We start from the raw sequence: 22,291 nt of genomic DNA, 5'->3' as shown, positions 1-22,291 counted from the left end.
GCTAAAAAGAAAAGAAAAAACTATAGTTCTCAGAATATGGAGACATTAAAACATCATTTTTTGTTTAACAAATGCTATTATTGTTTTAAAGTGAAATAAATAAAAAAGTAGACATATTAGGTATTGCCGCATCCATAACAACCAAATCTATAAAAATATCACATGACCAAAACCCCCCAGGTAAAATTTTTTGTCACCTTATATCACAAAAAGTGTAATAGCAAGAGATAAAAAAAAGTCATATGCACCCCCAAAATAGTGCCAATCAAACCGTCATCTCATCCCACAACAAATGATACTCTACCTAAGACAATCACCCAAAAATAAAAATAAACTATGACTCTCAGACTATGGAGATACTAAAACATGATTTTCTTTTGTTTCAAAAATTATATTATTATGTAAAACTTAAAGCGAACCTGTCATGTGGATATTTGATTATAATCTAACTAATTATATACAATCATTAACTACTAAAAAGTTCCTTAGATGTATTCACTTACTGGTGTGACAGATGGTTACCTCATAATATACACACAAAGATGCCACATGCTGCATGCTGATTTGAGTCCAGCATGATGTCATTGAGTCCAGCGTATATTTAATTAAGAGCTATAGCCACTCCCTTGCCCACCTGCTGCTGATTCATATGGAAAAAAACTGTCATTCAGCAGCAGGTGGGCGGGGAGAGTTAGGAGCTCATGAATATTCAAGACTCATCATTATCAGCTGGTACTTTTCAATACAAGATGTTGGCAGATTGACTGGGTCAATTAAAGAAAGTGACCCATCATTTTGCTAAGAGAATCAGTCACTTATTTATGTTGCCCTTAGTTAGGACACCATAAAACTGGTGACAGGTTCCCTTTAAATAAATAAAAGAAAGTGTACATATTAGGTATTGCCATGTCCGTAAAGACCGGTTCTATAAAAATATCACATGACCTAACCCCTCAGGTGAATCCCGTCAAAAGAATTAAATAAAAACTGTGCTAAAAAAAATATGTTTTTTTGTCACCTTACATCACTAAAATTGGAACACCAAGCGATCAAAAAGAACATGGAGACACAAAAATATCATTTTTTTGTTTATAAAATGCTGTTATTGTGTAATACTTAAGTAAATAAAAAATTATAAATATTAGGTATCGACGTGTTCGTAAGAACCTACTCTATAAAAATATCACATGACCTAACCTCTCAGGTAAACACCATAAAAAAAAAATTAAACGGTGTCAAAAAAGCCATTTTTTGTCACCTTACATCACAAAAAGTGTAATAGCAAGCGATCAAAAAGTCATATGCACCCCAAAATAGTAATAATCAAACCGTTATCTTATGCCGCAAAAATGATACCCTACCTAAGACAATTGCCCAGAAAATAAAACAAGTATGGCTCTCAGACTATGGAGACACTAAAATGATTATTTTTTTCCAAAAATAATATTATTGTGTAAAACTTAAATAAATTTAAAAAAGTATACATATTAGGTATCGCTGCGTCCGTAAGAACCTACTGTATAAAAAATATCTTATTACCTAACCCCTCAGGTGAACACCGTAGAAAAAATGAAAAAAAAGAACAGTGTCAAAAAAGCATTTTTTTGTCACCTTACATCACAAATTTTTTTATAGCAAGCGATCAGAAAGTCATATGCACCCCAAAATAGTACCAATCAAACCGTCATCTCATCCCACAAAAATGATACCCTACCTCAGACAATCGCCCGTTAAAACCTGCTGTATAAAAATATCACATTACCTAACCCCTGAGATGAAAAATAAAATAAAAACAGTTTTTAAAAAGCCATTTTTTGTCACCTTACATCCCAAAAAGTGTAATACCAAGCAATAAAAAAGTCATATGCACCCTAAAATAGTACCAATCAAACCGTCATCTCATACTGAAAAAAATGAGCCCCTACGTAAGTGGGCCAAAAAACAAAAAAAAACCTATGGCTTTCAGAATGCGGAGACAAAAAAATGATTTTTTTCAAAAATGCTTTATTATGTAAAACTGAAAAAAAACAACCAAAGGGAATGGGTCCGGATCCGTGATACGGAATGCACACGGCCGGTGCCCCATGTATTGTGGACGCACCGTATGAGGGCCGAAATACGGCAACGGAGGGGCAACGGCCGTGTGAATGAGCCCTTAAGCTACTTTCACACTTACGTAGTTTTGAAAAAAGCATTTCCATTTAGTCCTCATGCATACTGAATGGAAAGAGATCCATTCAGGATGCATTAGGATGTCTTCCGTTCCAGCAGCATTCCGTTTTGTGACCAGACATAAAACCACTGCAAGCTGCGGTTTTGTGTCTCATCATAAAAACGGAAAAAAATGGATCCGGCACTGAAAACAATGCAAGTCAATGGTGACGGATCAGTTTTTTTAGAAGCCTAAAAATATTGATCTGTCACCCATTGACTTTCAATGTATCTGTTTTTTTCTATTTTTATTTCACACAACCGCATCCTACTGGAACTGATGCATCCTGATGTGCACAATCAAAACGGATCTGCCGGAACTCAATACCGGAATTAACAACGCAAGTGTGAAAGTAGCCTAACTTCCACTTTTATCAGACTGTGATATATCATGGTGGGCTTCTTGGCCCTCCTCCCAACACTCTATATGTGCTTGCCCAGCAAACCACTGTTGCTACCACTGCCCCATCCCTAATACCATGGCTACAGGTGCCACTATCACCAGCACCAACATGGGGTCCTTGCCACACCCTGAACCTGCTTCTCAAGGCAGTACAAATGCTGACTGCACTCTCTTGAAAGTGACCTCCATGTCATCATGCATTGACTGAGAGGAGGACTGTGTCATTCAAGCCACAATGTCATCCTCTCTTTATTCAATGATGCGCTATTCTGTGCTGGACTGTGAATGAGGATAGTTGTGTATAACAGTGTCTGCCCCCCCCAAAAAATTTTGGGGGTGGGTTTAATTTAATTAAACCAGCATATTTACCTGTTAGTGTTGAGTATTAACATGAAAATAAGCACCAGGCCTCAATCATCCGTTTACATTTATTGTATTTCCACATGTTAGAATTACATTTAATTAAAACAGCATATAGGTGATCAGTACACCAATACACAGGGTAGGGCAATAATTTACCCATGAGTGTTAACGTGGAAATAATTGCCAGGCCTCAATCATCCATTTATTGTACTTCCACCCAGTTGGAATTTCATATTTTTTTTATCTTGCTCAATTTAATTAAACAAGCATATAGGTGATTAACACATCAATACACTGGGTAGGATAACCATTTACCGGTGAGTGTTAACATGATATTAATGGTCAGGCCTGACCCTCATCATCCATTTTCATTTATTCTTTATCCAGATTCCACATGGTTTTAACTTTTTTTTTTTAAGAGGCCCAATTTATTTCAACCAGCATATAGGTGTCTGAAAGGGAGGCCCCTCTCCGCCCCCCACAGAGTCACCGCCCCTCCCACCACCACGAGCAGCAGAAGCCACAGCAGCAGCCATTTCAGTCACCTTAACATGATGGAACAGTTTTTCCACGTGCCGCTCCAAGCTAAGGCCAGTCAGTAAGCTGACAGCTGCCACCTCAACGTCCAGGTTCAGGCCTAACTAAACTCTGGCCAGTGTCTGGCACATACCCTGTTCCCGGACCCTATGTAATTGTGGCAGGGAGATTAGAACGGACCAAGTTGTCCTACGCCAGTGTCCAAAACATTGCTTTTGCCCAAATGAATGACGCCTGGGTTCGGGAGGATTATTACATTCCTCTATCTGAGGCCGATGTACAGGGAGTGCAGAATTATTAGGCAAGTTGTATTTTTGAGGATTAATTTTATTATTGAACAACAACCATGTTCTCAATGAACCCAAAAAACTCATTAATATCAAAGCTGAATATTTTTGGAAGTAGTTTTTAGTTTTAGCTATTTTAGGGGGATATCTGTGTGTGCAGGTGACTATTACTGTGCATATATAATTGCAAGGACACTCAAAAGCCTGCCATCCATGGATTCTGTCAGTGTTTTGATCTGTTCACCATCAACAATGCGTGCAGCAGCAACCACAGCCTCCCAGACACTGTTTAGAGAGGTGTACTGTTTTCCCTCCTTGTAAATCTCACATTTGATGATGGACCACAGGTTCTCAATGGGGTTCAGATCAGGTGAACAAGGAGGCCATGTCATTAGATTTTCTTCTTTTATACCCTTTCTTGCCAGCCACGCTGTGGAGTACTTGGACGCGTGTGATGGAGCATTGTCCTGCATGAAAATCATGTTTTTCTTGAAGGATGCAGACTTCTTCCTGTACCACTGCTTGAAGAAGGTGTCTTCCAGAAACTGGCAGTAGGACTGGGAGTTGAGCTTGACTCCATCCTCAACCCGAAAAGGCCCCACAAGCTCATCTTTGATGATACCAGCCCAAACCAGTACTCCACCTCCACCTTGCTGGCGTCTGAGTCGGACTGGAGCTCTCTGCCCTTTACCAATCCAGCCACGGGCCCATCCATCTGGCCCATCAAGACTCACTCTCATTTCATCAGTCCATAAAACCTTAGAAAAATCAGTCTTGAGATATTTCTTGGCCCAGTCTTGACGTTTCAGCTTGTGTGTCTTGTTCAGTGGTGGTCGTCTTTCAGCCTTTCTTACCTTGGCCATGTCTCTGAGTATTGCACACCTTGTGCTTTTGGGCACTCCAGTGATGTTGCAGCTCTGAAATATGGCCAAACTGGTGGCAAGTGGCATCTTGGCAGGCTGCACGCTTGACTTTTCTCAGTTCATGGGCAGTTATTTTGCGCCTTGGTTTTTCCACACGCTTCTTGCGACCCTGTTGACTATTTTGAATGAAACGCTTGATTGTTCGATGATCACGCTTCAGAAGCTTTGCAATTTTAAGAGTGCTGCACCCCTCTGCAAGATATCTCACTATTTTTGACTTTTCTAAGCCTGTCAAGTCCTTCTTTTGACCCATTTTGCCAAAACATGCATAAAGAGGATGATGTGGTCAAAATACTCATTTGCCTAATAATTCTGCACTCCCTGTATAGATCTCGCCTTGCTGGCAGTGCCCCGTCTTGCCACTGTTGCTGCCTCCCTCCATCATTCCACCACCGCCATCATGTCACTGCTGTGACCTGCCACACATCATGTTCTGTACAGCTACTGCTGTTATTACCACCTCCATCATGCCACTGCCGCCATCATGCTACTGCTATTACCTGCAAACCATGTTCTGTAGGGCTGCTACTGCTGCTGCCACCTCCATCATGCCAGTGCTGTGACCTGCCAACCATCATGTTCTGTACAGCTACTGCTGTTATTACCACCTCCATCATGCCACCGCCGCCATCATGCCACTGCTATTACCTGCAAACCATGTTCTGTAGGGCTGCTACTGCTGCTGCCACCTCCATCATGCCACTGCTGTGACCTGCCAACCATTATGTTCTGTACAGCTGCTGCTGCCGCCTCCATCATGCCACCACCATCATCATCTTGGTCCCCCAAACCAATTTATTTATTTATTTTTATCTCATAACAGTGTATATTTAACCCCTTTAGTACCGAGCCACTTTTCACCTTAAATGCCAGGCCTTTATGTGGTAATAACTTTGGAATGCTTTTACTTATCCAAGCCATTCTGAGACTGTTTTCTCATGACACATTGTACTTCATGAAGAGAACAGTGGCTTGGATGCAGGCAGCAGTTGCTGAGCCTCGTCCCTGGAAGTAAGGTTCCTACTTTTTTTTTATCTACATTGTACTTCATGACAGTCATAAATTTGAATCAATATAGTTCACCTTTATTTATGAAAAAATCACAACTTTACCAAAAATTTGGAAAACTTCACAATTTTTTAAATGTCAATTTCTCTGCTTTTAAAACAGAAAGTAATACTTCATAAAATATTTAGTACTTAACATTTCCCATATGTCTGCCTTATGTGGGCATCATATTGTAAATTTTTTTTGTTTTTTAGGACAGTAGAAGGCTTAGAAGTTTAGAAGCAATTTTTCAAATTTTTAACAATTTCCAAAACCATTTTTAAGCACCTATTCAGTTATAAAGTGATTTTAAGGGGCTTACGTAATGTAAACCACCCATAAATGTCACCATTTTAGTAACTACACCCCTCACATTATTCAAAACTGATGTTACAAACTTTGTTAACTCTTGAGGTGTTCCACAAGAATTAAAGTAAAATGGAGGTGAAATTAAAAAATTTGACTTTTTTGATAGAAATTTTAGGATAATCAATTTTTTTCTTGCAACACAGCAAGGGTTAACAACAAAATAAACTTCAATATATTACTCTGATTCTGCAGTTTACAGAAATACCCCATATGTGGCGGTAAAATGCTCTATGGTCACATGGCAGTAGTCAGAAGTAAAGGAGCACCATATGGATTTTGGAGGCAGATTTTGCTAGAATGGTTTTGGGCAACATTTTGTATTTGAAGAGACCCTGACGTACCGTACGCCTGCAGTGGAAACTTTAAAAAAGTGACGCCATTTTGAAAACTATATCCCTTAAAGAATATATTAAGGGGGTACTCAGCACTTTGACCCCCTAAGCATTTTACCGAATTTGGAAACACTTGGCTGTGAAAATGGAAAGTTTCATTACTTCTAAAAAAATGTTGCTTTAGGCCCAAATTTTTCATTTTCACAAGAAGTGAAAGGAGAAAAAGCACCCCATAATTTGTTACCCACTTTCTCCTGATTATGGCAACACCCCATATGTGGTGGTAAACTGCTGTGGGGACACATGGCACAATTCAGAACGGAAGGCGAGCCATATGGTTTTTGCAGTGTAGATTTTGATGGATAGGTTTTATTTTTTAAGTGATTGTCTTATGTTGGGGCTCATTTTATGATGGGATGAGGTGATGTTTTCATTGCTACCATTTTGGGGTACATAAGACTTTTGGCATAGTTTTTTTAATATTCTTTTTTTACCGCATTCATGTGATATTTTTATATAGCAGGTTGTCACGTATGCGGCGATGCCTAATATCTCTATTATTTTTATTTTTAAAGCCTTTTTGAACAATAAAATCTTGTTTTTGTGTTGCCATTTTCCATCACAGGATGGATCATGTGATATTTTTATAGAGCCGGTCAATATGGACGTGGCAATACCTACCGTATTTTTCGCCCTATAAGACGCACTTTTTCCCCCCCAAAATTGTGGGGGGAAAGGCAGTGAGTCTTATGTGGCGAATACTTGACTTTGTATACCGCCGACCGCATGCTGCGCAGCGCGGTGGCGGGTGTATTAGTGGGCATGGATGAGGGAGGAGGGGCCGGCATCCGGGTCTGTAACTACAGCGGGCCCGGTGCAGTCACTGTATTCTGCTACACCGGGCCCGCTCACTGTAGGAATCCTAACTGCAGGCAATGCTAACAGTCTTTTATCCAGCCTGTACTTACGATACTAACTTTCCGGCAGGCAGCGGGCAGGAGGCTGAACTGGTGGGCGGGCGCTTACAACGTAACTCACTATGTCACGCGCCGGCTCCGCCCACTTTATGAATGAAGAAGGGAGAGCAGGCGCGTGACATAGTGAGTTACGTTGTAAGCGCCCGCCCACCAGTTCAGCCTCCAGCCCGCTGCCTGCCGGAAAGTTAGTATCGTAAGTACAGGCTGGATAAAAGACTGTTAGCATTGCCTGCAGTTAGGATTCCTACAGTGAGCGGGCCCGGTGTAGCAGAATACAGTGACTGCACCGGGCCCGCTGTAGTTACAGAGCTGGATGCCGGCCCCTCATCCCTATTGGGGGTCATTCTATGGATGGCACTGTTATGGGGGTCTGTGGACACATAGCGAAAAATGCTATTTATGTGTCATCAACAGATCCCCCATAACAGTGCCATCCACAGTCCCCAATAACAGTGCCATCCACAGTCCGCAATAACAGTGCCATCCACAGTCCGCAATAACAGTGCCATCCACAGTCCGCAATAACAGTGCCATCCACAGTCCCCAATAACAGTGCCATCCACAGTCCCCAATAACAGTGCCATCCACAGTGCCCCCCATAACCGTGCCATCCACAGTGCCCCCCATAACCGTGCCATCCACAGACCCCTATAACAGTACCATCCACAGATCCCCATAACCGTGCCATCCACAGACCCCCATAACAATGCCATCCACCGACCCCCCCATAACAGTGCCATCCCCAGATCCCACATAACACCATTAGGCACACCTTTTGGTTCAAATTTTTTTATTTTATTTTTTCCTCCTTAAAAACCTAGGTGCGTCTTATGGGCCGGTGCGTCTTATAGGGCGAAAAATACGGTAATACGTCTACTTTTCTCTTTTTCCCTATTTTTTTACAATTTTTTAACTTTATTTTGGGGAAAGGACGCTTTATTTTTATTTTTTACTTGAAACTTTAATTTTTTTGTAAAACTTTATTTAACTTTTACTTTTTTTGTCCCACTCTGGGACTTCAACTTTTGGGGGTCTGATCCCCTTTACAATACATCTGTATTGTAATGCATTGGCTGTAAGTGTATTACTCAATGTAATACACTTACAGCCTGCATCCTGTGAGATCCAGGGGGCTGTATCTCACAGGGATGGCAGCCACGATGCCTAATGAAGGCATCGGATGGCCGACCAAGCCATCGGGTCCCCGTCACAGCAGCGCGGGACCCATCAGGATACCGCAGTCAGCTCTGAAGAGGAAAAATTCATAGAAAATAAACAAAAAAAGATAAGTTTTGCTTAAAAAGTAGCATATATCAACGGTGTCTGGTGGCTGGTGGCGGATCCTTTCTCTGGCACCCCCCAAATACTTCAAAAATTGTGCCACCGTACAGTAGCATTGCCCTCATTGTACAACCTTCACAGTAACATCCAGATATGTGCCCCCTAATAATATCCACATTGTGCTCCCACACGGTAGTTATGCCCATATTGTTCCCCCTCATGGTAGTTATGCCCACATTGTGTCCCCTCACAGTATTTATGCCCTCATTGTAAAACCTTCACATTGTGCCCTCCTTAAAGTTCTTATGCCTTCAATGTGCCCCCTTCACAGTGGTAATGCCCTGTTTGTCCCCTTCACAGTAGTTATGCCCTGTCTGTGCCCCCTTCAGAGTAGTTATGTCCTCTCTGTGCCCCTTCAGGGTAGTTATGCTGTCTCTGTGCCCCTTCAGAGTAGTTATGCTCTCATCGCCCCCCATAACAATTATGTCCCTTCACAGTGGTAATGCTCACTGTGCTCTCAGTTGCTCCAGCAGGTCGGTTTTTCTAAACTACATAAACCTAAATCTGATCATCTCTCTGGGTTTTGTAGTCTGTCTATTCCCTGTATTGCTTTCATTGCCTGCCTTAAAGGGATTGTCCCACCAAAAAATATTCTACAGTTTTCAAACCAGCACCTGGATCAAAACACTTTTGCAATTGCATGTAATTAAAACTGTAATATAGCTATTAAGTTATTCAATGAAAACAATTTGTATAGCACAACCTGCAGCTTTTTTTTCTAATTTCTCTGTCCTCACTGAGAAGGCAGCACATTCCATCCATCAACTGCCACCAGCTGCAGCAGAAAGGACACACCCCTGAGAAAGGACACACACACACCCTAAGCTTGAAATAAATCTAGCAGAGCATTTGAGGTACAGGGCTGCTTCTATCAGCTTTGTTAGAAATAAGTTGTCATGTACTAGATTATTATGATTTCCATTTTTTACATTATTCATGAGATAAGCCCTTTAGCATGGCTTGTTATGCATTGCACAAGATGTCAATAATTCACCTTGATGCATAATTATATGGAACTATTTATATAATTACACTATATTTCCTTGTTTTTGTTCAGTCATTGAAAAGGGTGAAGACGATGGCATATCACTTGTCGAATTAAATCCACCAAATCCCTGGGATACTGACCCTCAAATTCCAAAGGATTTAGAAATTGGAGAACTTCAGGTAAGGTGTCATGGTATACAGTATGAGATCTCACATACACATGACTGGCCCACTCTGCTCCAACATGAGCTTTTCCACAGAATTTGTCACATGTCGGAAGAACATTCATGAAAAATCTATGGCTTTAATCACTTTTCTAGCATACTTTCTAGGTAAAGGTTTGGACATTGCTATCCAGAGAACCACTGATTTACTTTCCAAATCAATTCTCTAGGAAGGGTGGTCATGTTGAACCCAAGTGAAAAACAACACATAATTTAAACTACATATAACCTGAGGCTACATGATGACTTTGGCCGCAACAAGCATCGTGCAACCAAAGCGGAAAGTTGTCACAACCATGATCCGAAAATTGCTAAAGAAAATCAGCACTGTTGGATTTTTTGCAATGCTGGGGTTGTGGCGATTTGTGATTCTAATCTGGCCAAAGAGTAAAGGAATAAAGCATTAAAGGGGTGAAAGTGCTCATGCATAAGATTAATATGGAATTTAGGAATTAATTTGTCCCCATATTTGATGAGATATTTGCTTACCTCAACAGTTTTTTAAATGTATTGTACAATATTAATGTATTCAAATTCTTCTATGCTTAGGGGGGACATTTATCAACTACTGTATGCCACAAAAACTGGTCTCACAAAGTCGTAAAAGTTAGCACATGCCCTCACATATAAAATGTTGCCACACTTTTGGGAGATTTTATCCCCCCTTCTGCCACTTTTCCAAAAAGTAGGTGGAGTTGGGGGGGATTAGGCAGTGCAGGGCCAAACATAACCAGCACATGTATTAGAATCTACACCAAGAAAATTATACCTGAAATCTACACCAGTTCCCTGGAACAGATCTGCTGTCACGCCCTGCCCTGTGGGTGTTCTGAGGAGATCTGTCAGAGTTGCTGCATGTGACTCGATCTGACAGTTTTTTTTGTTGTGGGTTTGAACAGAATTCCAACTCCTTCCAGATGTTGTTCTTTAGGTAATTGGTGAGGCTATTTAGTCCTCCCTCTCCCTATAGCCTTTGCGGGTTATAGTTCTGCCTTGTGTGAGCTCTGAAAATTTTTGTGGATCGTCTTCTCCAACATATCTCTAGATAAGTCTTTTTCCTTCTGTGTCTGTTTTTTACTAGGCCTCTAGGGTGACACCAGCTCCTTCGGTTGTTGAAGGAGCTGGGTGTCTCTTTCCCTCTTTCCTACAGCTGATGGTTTGGTTCAGTGTGTTATAGTCCTAGGTACGTGGGCATGTGCATAGCTACCATCGAGATATGCACATGGGCATAGCAGCTTAGGCAAAGTGTTTTAGGGATTGCTAGGTGGTGACCCATTTGTTCCCTAGCATTTGGGGCCTAGTCAGTTGTTTTGTATGCCTTGCTGTGTTCTGTTTCCTTCCCTTATCTTACCTACCAGGACACCTGCATAGATGTACCCTAGTTATTACGAGGCTTGTGCCTTTTAATAACTGTGGTGTATTTGATGTCAGTTTGGGATAGATGAATGGTGTGTAAACGCCAGTCTTAATAACTGTTCCACTTTAGGTTTCAATTATTTACCATTTTCAAGTTCTTTATTTGCTGACATGAATTTATTTTATACATTCAAAGGCTTAAAGGGGTTGTCTGAGTGTTTTATACAAATTACCTATCCTCAAGATAGGACGTCAGTATTTGATCGGTTGGGGTCCGACTCTTTAAGCACATTAACCCCTTCCCTACACATGACTTACTATTACGTCATGGAAGCCAGTGCGGTCCCGCATCTTGACATAATAGTATGTCATGGTTAACTCCGGTCACCGCGCGATGCAGCACTAATCGGCAGGCAGCCATCTTAACTGAGGGCGACAGAGTTTTTCTGCCCCCCTGCAGCCCCGATTGCTGTGATTGGCCAGTTAGTGAAGACCGGCCCATCGCAGGGCCAGCAATGTATGGTGCTGTAAGGGGGCTTGGCTAGAGGTGGGAGGGGCTGATGACACACAGCCCATATCACCTCCTAGGTCAGGGAGGGGACACCAGACACAGGTGTCCCTTCCCAGGGCTGCAATTGGCTGGAGGAACGCTCCAGCCAATGGCAGCGCTATACTACTATTAGCTAATCTGTAGGGCTGCTGGTGGCTGGGACGAAAGGTGATTCAGGTTGATTACATCAGTCTATGTCACCTCCGAGGTCAGGTAGGGGACATTAGACACTGATGTCCCCTCCCAGCACTGCGATTGGCTGGAACAACGTTCCAGCCAATGGCAGCGCTATGCAGCTGAAAGAACAGTTGGTGCCTCTCTGCAGGCAGCCATTCTAGCTTGGCGACTGCTTGCAGAGAGGACTTGTTCCCTATTATGCTGCTGGTTGTCAGTTGGGACTTGTGGTACCACCAAAAATCAGTGCCTTTCACTACTTTTCACTTTCAGAAGAAGAATAACAACAGCATCTGGAACATCTTTGGCTCATCTGCAGCAGTCTCAGATCCCCATATTCCCTGCTCCTGTCCCTTCAATCCCCCTCCCTCTCCCCGGCAGACTCCAGTCTGTCCTTTTTTTTTTTTTTTTGCATTTTTTGCCTTTATTTGCCTGCATTTTTTGCCTAATTTTTATTAGCACTAGGTTAGATTTTTGAACCTATGCACGTGCGTGGGTCCTGCACCTGCTGAGCGGCTGTCAGTACTGTCAATTACTGACAGCGTCTGCTCAGGTTTCAGTGCTTTATTGTTTTTAGCCTTTTTTTTTATTTGTATCTTATTCTTTCACTTATCTTTCTCTTTAATTTCTTTCTCTTTTTTTCTTTATCATAAATTTTATTTTAAATACATTACAAGCCCCCTCACATGTTAAATCACTACATACAACCCCCTGACACTTTTCATTTTGCACACACCAATAAAAATAAAAATGTCCCGTCCATCCCAGAGAATGTACTCGGTTGAAAAGGCATACATCATCCTTGCCTCTGAAACAGAGTCTGCAAGTGAGGGAGAAGAGGATGCCACATTCCTCTACTCCTTCATAATCATCGTCATCTGGTAATGAGGGACCCTCAAGGAGATGCCCCAGGAGAGATGAAGTAGCTCCACCCCCCCAGTGATCCCCTATGGACCACACCGCCTGAGGATTGCTGCATATTGGCCTGGTAAAAAAAAAATCTGAAATGAGACAATAATTGAGTTCAGATGTCTTGTACAACACTCCAAATTACAATATGGCCATGTCCCGCTCAAGATTTGAATCCATTTTGAAATTCCTACATTATAATGATAAATGACCCATAATTTGACTGTCTATTCCTCCTGGAGCACCTGAACTCCAAATTTACAGAGGTGTTCACCCCAGAAAAAGAAATTAGCATAGACAAGTCCCTTGTACATTTTAAAGGAAGGGTTAAATTCCGCCAGTACCTGCTCAGCAAGCAGTTAAACAAATCACAAAATACACAGATTTTCGTTCAAGTATAGTGATCCTATGTGAAAACAATACCCTACAGTAACATACCCAATCAGTGAACATCAACATACACAAACAAAAGATAAACTGAGACCAAACGGGTTTAATAGCAAAATGTAAATATACTTTATTCAATAATTCTCATAAAAAATATATATGATGTAATACATTGGATAAAAAAGCAGACTACACCCGAGGGGACATGACACCATAAACCAGTGGGTAGAGGGCAATAAGACAACCACAATTGGCTAGATTATACACTAGATACACTGATATATACAGAAATCACACATCAATATCACGAGTATCCAGATCATATCAAAAAGTGCAAGTGCATACCTCTATGTGCAAAGGAAATGACTATCAATGCCCTAAGAATGGGGCCGTAAGCAAAAATGTATATATGTATATAGATCAATCACTTAAATGGCCATGCCCACTGTTAGGGAGCACAAAATCTTTAAGAAAGAGAGATCGCACCAGATAAATATAAAGAGCGATGTCCCTATAACATATGGCAAGTGTATCAAAGATAACATATGCAGGCCCCAACCACTCATGTAAAAGACCTCACACCATAGTGTAACATACCCATAAAATAGTAATGTCGACCTCAGGAGAGCCACGTACCCCGAAGCGTGTTTTGGCTAGAATGATGTTAACGGTTTTCCTTCAGGCAGCTTTATGATGGTTATACGATAAGGCATCAGACCTCCAACCCGTGAATATTTCCCTGTGCAACAAATATCCGATTTGCTCTGGCCAGGAGGTAAAGATCAGCCCAGACTGAACTTGGGTTGTCAATATCTGAAATCTGTATTTCGCAGCACATACTTATAGGGCATTTGGGGGTGGGAACATAGTGTCTGGCAAGATACAATTGAAGCAATACTGGTATTCTTAGGGGGCCTTGGGGGTGGGAACATAATGTGTGCAAAGTACAACTGAAACTTTGTTAAACAATACTGGTATCTGCTATATACAATACATGAAAGGGTTATTTTACATATTGACCAGATTGATCTAAATGCTAACAAGTTGAATGACTTGTCATAGGTTGCTGTCATTGCATGTAAGGTGTGATTTTAAATAACCTTTTCTAAGAGAGGAAGGTGCTATTGTGTTCACCAACTGGCAGGGTGTGATTTGTGCTGTATTCCACAAGAGATGAGGCCTTGTATAATCTGTGACGTATCAATAGTAAAATTATTAAAAATCCATTTCAAATGCCTTCCTCTGGGGGATGTGGCTCACCCTGTAGATGTTTTTAAAACGCCTTGCTCACCTGTATGTTATTAGATAAAATTAAAACAGCAGGTTCACCATGTGTCTGCCGTAGATGGCGTCCACGGAGAATAGGTGGGATGTGCCCAGCCACCCGATGGCCAGTCAGGCGACTGCACGCATAAACCTGCCTCATGACACAGCGGTCATGTGATGGCCAGTCATTTGACCGCTCGCGTCACAACCCAGGAAGGTCCTCAAACCATAAACTACGATTTATCAGAAATAGATAATAATGGAATAGAAACATCTAAAGTGCAATAGTATAATGGAATCGATGTCCCAGATTACTCAACGGCACAGCCTAGTATCATTCTACATAATAGTACATATAGATATTACAATTCATAAGTGAATAAGTGCACATAATTAATAAGTGAATACAAAAATTTTAATATGTATAAATCATAAATGCATAACAAATACAACTCATAAGTGAATTAAAATAAAAAATGCACCTCATGAATGAATTAGAAGGGAAAAAAAGTGAACACAATTATGATACAAATAAATATCATATATAATATACATACACAATTCATAAATGGATAAGTGCAAAAATATAAATAATATTATAGGTGAATACAATAAATAAAATATATATCATAAATACATAAAAATTCCAACTCATAAATAAATTAAAAAAAGTGAAAAACTAAAATCAGAAAGGTCTCCCTAGATCCCTGGTAGGGCAACCAATCCGAAAAGGCGACAGTAAGGCCTCTTTTACACGGGCGTCCCGGATTTGCTCCGGATCGCGTGTGCATTGTGGGAAACCTGCATGAGTGCACACGCAATTTCAGTCAGTTTTGACTGCGATTGAGTTGCGTTGTTCAGTTTTTATCGCGCGGGTGCAATGTGTATTGCATGCACATGATAAAAAACTGAATGTAGTACCCAGACCCGAACCCAGACTTCTTCACTGAAGTTCGGGTTTGGGTTAGGTGTTCTGTTGATTTTATTATTTTCCCTTATAACATGGTTATAAGGGCAAATAATAGTATTCTTAATACAGAATGTTTACTAAAATGTGGCTTGAGGGGTTAAAAAAAATATATAAAAATTAACTCGCCTCATCCACTTGTTTGCGCAGCCGGCATAGTCTTTTTTTTCTTCTTTCAGGGCCTGCAAAAGGACCTTTGACATAGTCGGGCTCACCATGTGGTGAGCGTGGTGACGTCAGTGCAGGTCCTGATGAATAAAGATAGAAGAATTTTAACCCCTCAAGCCACATTTTAGTAAGCATTCTATATTAATAATGCTATTATTTTCCCTTATAACCATGTTATAAGGGAAAACAATACAGTGAATTTACTTTAATGGGGTTCGGGGTTGCTCACCCCTATCACTTCCTAGCAACCATGCAAGAAAATCGCACCGCATCCGCACATGCTACCGGGACAGGACAAAATGCACCCCACATTTTGTTCCCCATTTCCCTCTGAATACGCCAACACCCCATATGTGCTAAAAAAAAAATGATGTATGGGCATATGGCAGGGCTCTAGAGTCAAACCACTAAATATGGATTTAGCTGACCTGAATTGGCAGACATGGATTTTAGGTGTCATGTCACATTAAATAAATTCCTGAGGTCCCCAGAAATGAAAAACCCCAAGAAGTGACCTCATTTTGGAAAAAGCACCCCCATATGAACATTTTAAATAGTAGAAAGGGAACTTTTTCAGCAAACAGATGTCTCACAGAAGACAGAAATACTTGAGAAATAATTTAACCACTTAAGGACCACAGGTTTATACCCCCCTAGTGACCAGGCCCTTTTATACAAATCGGCACTCCACAACTTTAGCGGTTTATTGCTCGGTCATGCAACTTACCACCCAAATGAATTTTACCTCCTTTTCTTCTCACTAATGGAGCTTTCATTTGGTGGTATTTTATTGCCGCTGACATTTTTACTTTTTTTGTTATTAATCGAAATTTAACGATTTTTTTGCAAAAAAATGACATTTTTCACTTTCAGCTGTAAAATTTTGCAAAAAAAACGACATCCATATATACATTTTTCGCCAAATTTATTGTTCTACATGTCTTTGATAAAAAAAAAATGTTTGGGCAAAAAAAAAATGGTTTGGGTAAAAGTTATAGCATTTGCAAACTATGGTACAAAAATGTGAATTTCCGCTTTTTGAAACAGCTCTGACTTTCTGAGCACCTGTCATGTTTCCTGAGGTTCTACAATGCCCAAACAGTAGAAAACCCCCACAAATGACCCCATTTCGGAAAGTAGACACCCTAAGGTATTCGCTGATGGGCATAGTGAGTTCATAGAACTTTTTATTTTTTGTCACAAGTTAGCGGAAAATGATGATGATTTTTTTTTTTTTTTTTTTTCTTACAAAGTCTCATATTCCACTAACTTGCGACAAAAAATAAAAAATTCTAAAAACTTGCCATGCCCCTCACGGAATACCTTGGGGTGTCTTCTTTCCAAAATGGGGTCACTTGTGGCGTAGTTATACTGCCCTGGCAATTTAGGGGCCCAAATGTGTGAGAAGTACCTTGCAATCAAAATGTGTAAAAAATGGCCTGCAAAATCTGAAAGGTGCACTTTGGAATATGTGCCCCTTTGCCCACCTTGGCAGCAAAAAAGTGTCACACATGTGGTATCGCCGTACTCAGGAGAAGTTGGGGAATGTGTTTTGGGGTGTCATTTTACATATACCCATGCTGGGTGACAAAAATATCTTGGTCAAATGCCAACTTTGTATAAAAAAATGGGAAAAGTTGTCTTTTGCCAAGATATTTCTCTCACCCAGCATGGGTATATGTAAAATGATACCCCAAAACACATTCCCCAACTTCTCCTGAGTACGGCGATACCAGATGTGTGACACTTTTTTGATGCCAAGGTGGGCAAAGGGGCACATATTCCAAAGTGCACCTTTCGGATTTTGCAGGGCATTTTTTACACATTTTGATTGCAAAGTTCTTCTCACACATTTGGGCCCCTAAATTGCCAGGGCAGTATAACTACCCCACAAGTGACCCCATTTTGGAAAGAAGACACCCCAAGGTATTCCGTGAGGGGCATGGCGAGTTCCTAGAATTTTTTATTTTTTGTCACAAGTTAGCGGAAAATGATGATTTTTTATTTTTTATCTTTTTTCCTTACAAAGTCTCATATTCCACTAACTTGCGACAAAAAATAAAAAATTCTAGGAACTCGCCATGCCCCTCACGGAATACCTTGGGGTGTCTTCTTTCCAAAATGGGGTCACTTGTGGCGTAGTTATACTGCCCTGGCAATTTAGGGGCCCAAATGTGTGAGAAGTACTTTGCAATCAAAATGTGTAAAAAATGGCCGGTGAAATCCGAAAGGTGCACTTTGGAATATGTGCCCCTTTGCCCACCTTGGCATCAAAAAAGTGTCACACATCTGGTATCGCCGTACTCAGGAGAAGTTGGGGAATGTGTTTTGGGGTATCATTTTACATATACCCATGCTGGGTGAGAGAAATATCTTGGCAAAAGACAACTTTTCCCATTTTTTTATACAAAGTTGGCATTTGACCAAGATATTTTTGTCACCCAGCATGGGTATATGTAAAATGACACCCCAAAACACATTCCCCAACTTCTCCTGAGTACGGCGATACCAGATGTGTCACACTTTTTTGCTGCCAAGGTGGGCAAAGGGGCACATATTCCAAAGTGCACCTTTCGGATTTTGCAGGGCATTTTTTACACATTTTGATTGCAAAGTTCTTCTCACACATTTGGGCCCCTAAATTGCCAGGGCAGTATAACTACGCCACAAGTGACCCCATTTTGGAAAGAAGACACCCCAAGGTATTCCGTGAGGGGCATGGCGAGTTCCTAGAATTTTTTATTTTTTGTCACAAGTTAGCGGAAAATGATGATTTTTTATTTTTTATCTTTTTTCCTTACAAAGTCTCATATTCCACTAACTTGCGACAAAAAATAAAAAATTCTAGGAACTCGCCATGCCCCTCACGGAATACCTTGGGGTGTCTTCTTTCCAAAATGGGGTCACTTGTGGCGTAGTTATACTGCCCTGGCAATTTAGGGGCCCAAATGTGTGAGAAGTACTTTGCAATCAAAATGTGTAAAAAATGGCCGGTGAAATCCGAAAGGTGCACTTTGGAATATGTGCCCCTTTGCCCACCTTGGCAGCAAAAAAGTGTCACACATGTGGTATCGCCGTACTCAGGAGAAGTTGGGGAATGTGTTTTGGGGTGTCATTTTACATATACCCATGCTGGGTGAGAGAAATATCTTGGCAAAAGACAACTTTTCCCATTTTTTTATACAAAGTTGGCATTTGACCAAGATATTTTTCTCACCCAGCATGGGTATATGTAAAATGACACCCCAAAACACATTCCCCAACTTCTCCTGAGTACGGCGATACCAGATGTGTGACACTTTTTTGCAGCCTAGATGCGCAAAGGGGCCCAAATTCCTTTTAGGAGGGCATTTTTAGACATTTGGATCCCAGACTTCTTCTCACACTTTCGGGCCCCTAAAAAGCCAGGGCAGTATAAATACCCCACATGTGACCCCACTTTGGAAAGAAGACACCCCAAGGTATTCAATGAGGGGCCTGGCGAGTTCCTAGAATTTTTTTTTTTTTGCATAAGTTAGCGGATATTGATTTTTTTTTGTTTTTTTCCTCACAAAGTCTCACTTTCCGCTAACTTAGGACAAAAATTTCAATCTTTCATGGACTCAATATGCCCCTCACGGAATACCTTGGGGTGTCTTCTTTCCGAAATGGGGTCACATGTGGGGTATTTATACTGCCCTGGCTTTTTAGGGGCCCTAAAGCGTGAGAAGAAGTCTGGAATATAAATGTCTAAAAATGTTTACGCATTTGGATTCCGTGAGGGGTATGGTGCGTCCATGTGAGATTTTATTTTTTGACACAAGTTAGTGGAATATGAGACTTTGTAAGAAAAAACAAAAACAAACAAAAAAATTCCGCTAACTTGTGCCAAAAAAAATGTCTGAATGGAGCCTTACCAGGGCGGGGGGGGGGGGGGGGGTTGATCAATGACAGGGGGGTGATCAATGACAGGGGGGTGATCACCCATATAGACTCCCTGATCACCCCCCTGTCACTGATCACCCCCCCTGTAAGGCTCCATTCAGACATCCGCATGATTTTTTACGGATCCATGGATACATGTATCGGATCCACAGAACGCATGCGGACGTCTGAATGGAGCCTTACAGGGGGGTTATCAATGACAGGGGGTGATCAGGGTAATCAGGGTGATCACCCCCCTGTCACTGATCACCCCCCCTGTAAGGCTCCATTCAGACATCCGCATGATTTTTTACGGATCCATGGATACATGTATCGGATCCACAGAACGCATGCGGACGTCTGAATGGAGCCTTACAGGGGGGTTATCAATGACAGGGGGTGATCAGGGTAATCAGGGTGATCACCCCCCTGTCACTGATCACCCCCCCTGTAAGGCTCCATTCAGACATCCGCATGATTTTTTACGGATCCATGGATACATGTATCGGATCCACAGAACGCATGCGGACGTCTGAATGGAGCCTTACAGGGGGGTTATCAATGACAGGGGGTGATCAGGGTAATCAGGGTGATCACCCCCCTGTCACTGATCACCCCCCCTGTAAGGCTCCATTCAGACATCCGCATGATTTTTTACGGATCCATGGATACATGTATCGGATCCACAGAACGCATGCGGACGTCTGAATGGAGCCTTACAGGGGGGTTATCAATGACAGGGGGTGATCAGGGTAATCAGGGTGATCACCCCCCTGTCACTGATCACCCCCCCTGTAAAGCTCCATTCAGACATCCGCATGATTTTTTACGGATCCATGGATACATGTATCGGATCCACAGAACGCATGCGGACGTCTGAATGGAGCCTTACAAGGGGGTTATCAATGACAGGGGGTGATCAGGGTAATCAGGGTGATCACCCCCCTGTCACTGATCACCCCCCCTGTAAAGCTCCATTCAGACATCCGCATGATTTTTTACGGATCCATGGATACATGTATCGGATCCACAGAACGCATGCGGACGTCTGAATGGAGCCTTACAGGGGGGTTATCAATGACAGGGGGTGATCAGGGTAATCAGGGTGATCACCCCCCTGTCACTGATCACCCCCCCTGTAAGGCTCCATTCAGACATCCGCATGATTTTTTACGGATCCATGGATACATGGATCGGATCCACAAAACGCATGCGGACGTCTGAATGGAGCCTTACAGGGGGGTTATCAATGACAGGGGGTGATCAGGGTAATCAGGGTGATCACCCCCCTGTCACTGATCACCCCCCCTGTAAGGCTCCATTCAGACATCCGCATGATTTTTTACGGATCCATGGATACATGTATCGGATCCACAAAACGCATGCGGACGTCTGAATGGAGCCTTACAGGGGGGTTATCAATGACAGGGGGTGATCAGGGTAATCAGGGTGATCACCCCCCTGTCACTGATCACCCCCCCTGTAAGGCTCCATTCAGACATCCGCATGATTTTTTACGGATCCATGGATACATGTATCGGATCCACAGAACGCATGCGGACGTCTGAATGGAGCCTTACAGGGGGGTTATCAATGACAGGGGGTGATCAGGGTAATCAGGGTGATCACCCCCCTGTCACTGATCACCCCCCCTGTAAAGCTCCATTCAGACATCCGCATGATTTTTTACGGATCCATGGATACATGTATCGGATCCACAGAACGCATGCGGACGTCTGAATGGAGCCTTACAGGGGGGTTATCAATGACAGGGGGTGATCAGGGTAATCAGGGTGATCACCCCCCTGTCACTGATCACCCCCCCTGTAAGGCTCCATTCAGACATCCGCATGATTTTTTACGGATCCATGGATACATGGATCGGATCCACAAAACGCATGCGGACGTCTGAATGGAGCCTTACAGGGGGGTTATCAATGACAGGGGGTGATCAGGGTAATCAGGGTGATCACCCCCCTGTCACTGATCACCCCCCCTGTAAGGCTCCATTCAGACATCCGCATGATTTTTTACGGATCCATGGATCGGATCCACAAAACGCATGCGGACGTCTGAATGGAGCCTTACAGGGGGGTTATCAATGACAGGGGGGTGATCAGGGAGTGTATATGGGTGATCACCCGCCTGTCATTGATCACCCCCTGTAAGGCTCCATTCAGACGTCCGCATGTGTTTTGCGGATCCGATCCATGTATCCGTAAAAATCATGCGGACGTCTGAATGGAGCCTTACAGGGAAGTGATCAATGACAGGGGGTGATCAGGGAGTGTATATGGGTGATCACCCGCCTGTCATTGATCACCCCCCTGTAAGGCTCCATTCAGACGTCCGTATGCTTTTTGCGGATCCGATCCATGTATCCGTGGATCCGTAAAAATCATACGGACGTCTGAACGGAGCCTGACAGGGGGGGTGATCAATGACAGGGCGGTGATCAATGACAGGGGGGTGATCAGGGAGTTTATATGGGGTGATCAGGGGTTTATAAGGGGTTAATAAGTGACGGGGGGGGGTGTAGTGTAGTGTTTGGTGCGACTGTACTGACCTACCTGAGTCCTCTGGTGGTCGATCCTAACAAAAGGGACCACC

The 22,291-nt window shown here is 42.3% G+C and overlaps 1 protein-coding gene across 1 annotated transcript in view; it reads left to right on the top strand.

Moving 5' to 3' along the window:
• The window catches only part of LOC122931557 (cytidine monophosphate-N-acetylneuraminic acid hydroxylase-like), a 186,363-nt gene that overhangs the window by 87,325 nt on the left and 76,747 nt on the right, over positions 1 to 22,291 (top strand). Inside the window, exon 4 of the mRNA XM_044285630.1 lies at positions 9,848 to 9,957. Within this exon, the coding sequence (XP_044141565.1) occupies positions 9,848 to 9,957 (110 nt within the window). The remainder of the gene's footprint in view (positions 1 to 9,847; positions 9,958 to 22,291) is intronic.

Source organism: Bufo gargarizans, chromosome 3 (assembly GCF_014858855.1).
Source record: "Bufo gargarizans isolate SCDJY-AF-19 chromosome 3, ASM1485885v1, whole genome shotgun sequence".
Taxonomy (NCBI): Eukaryota; Metazoa; Chordata; class Amphibia; order Anura; family Bufonidae; genus Bufo; species Bufo gargarizans.
Note: the sequence above shows the minus strand (reverse complement) of the source record. Positions and strands in the feature narration are given on the sequence as shown.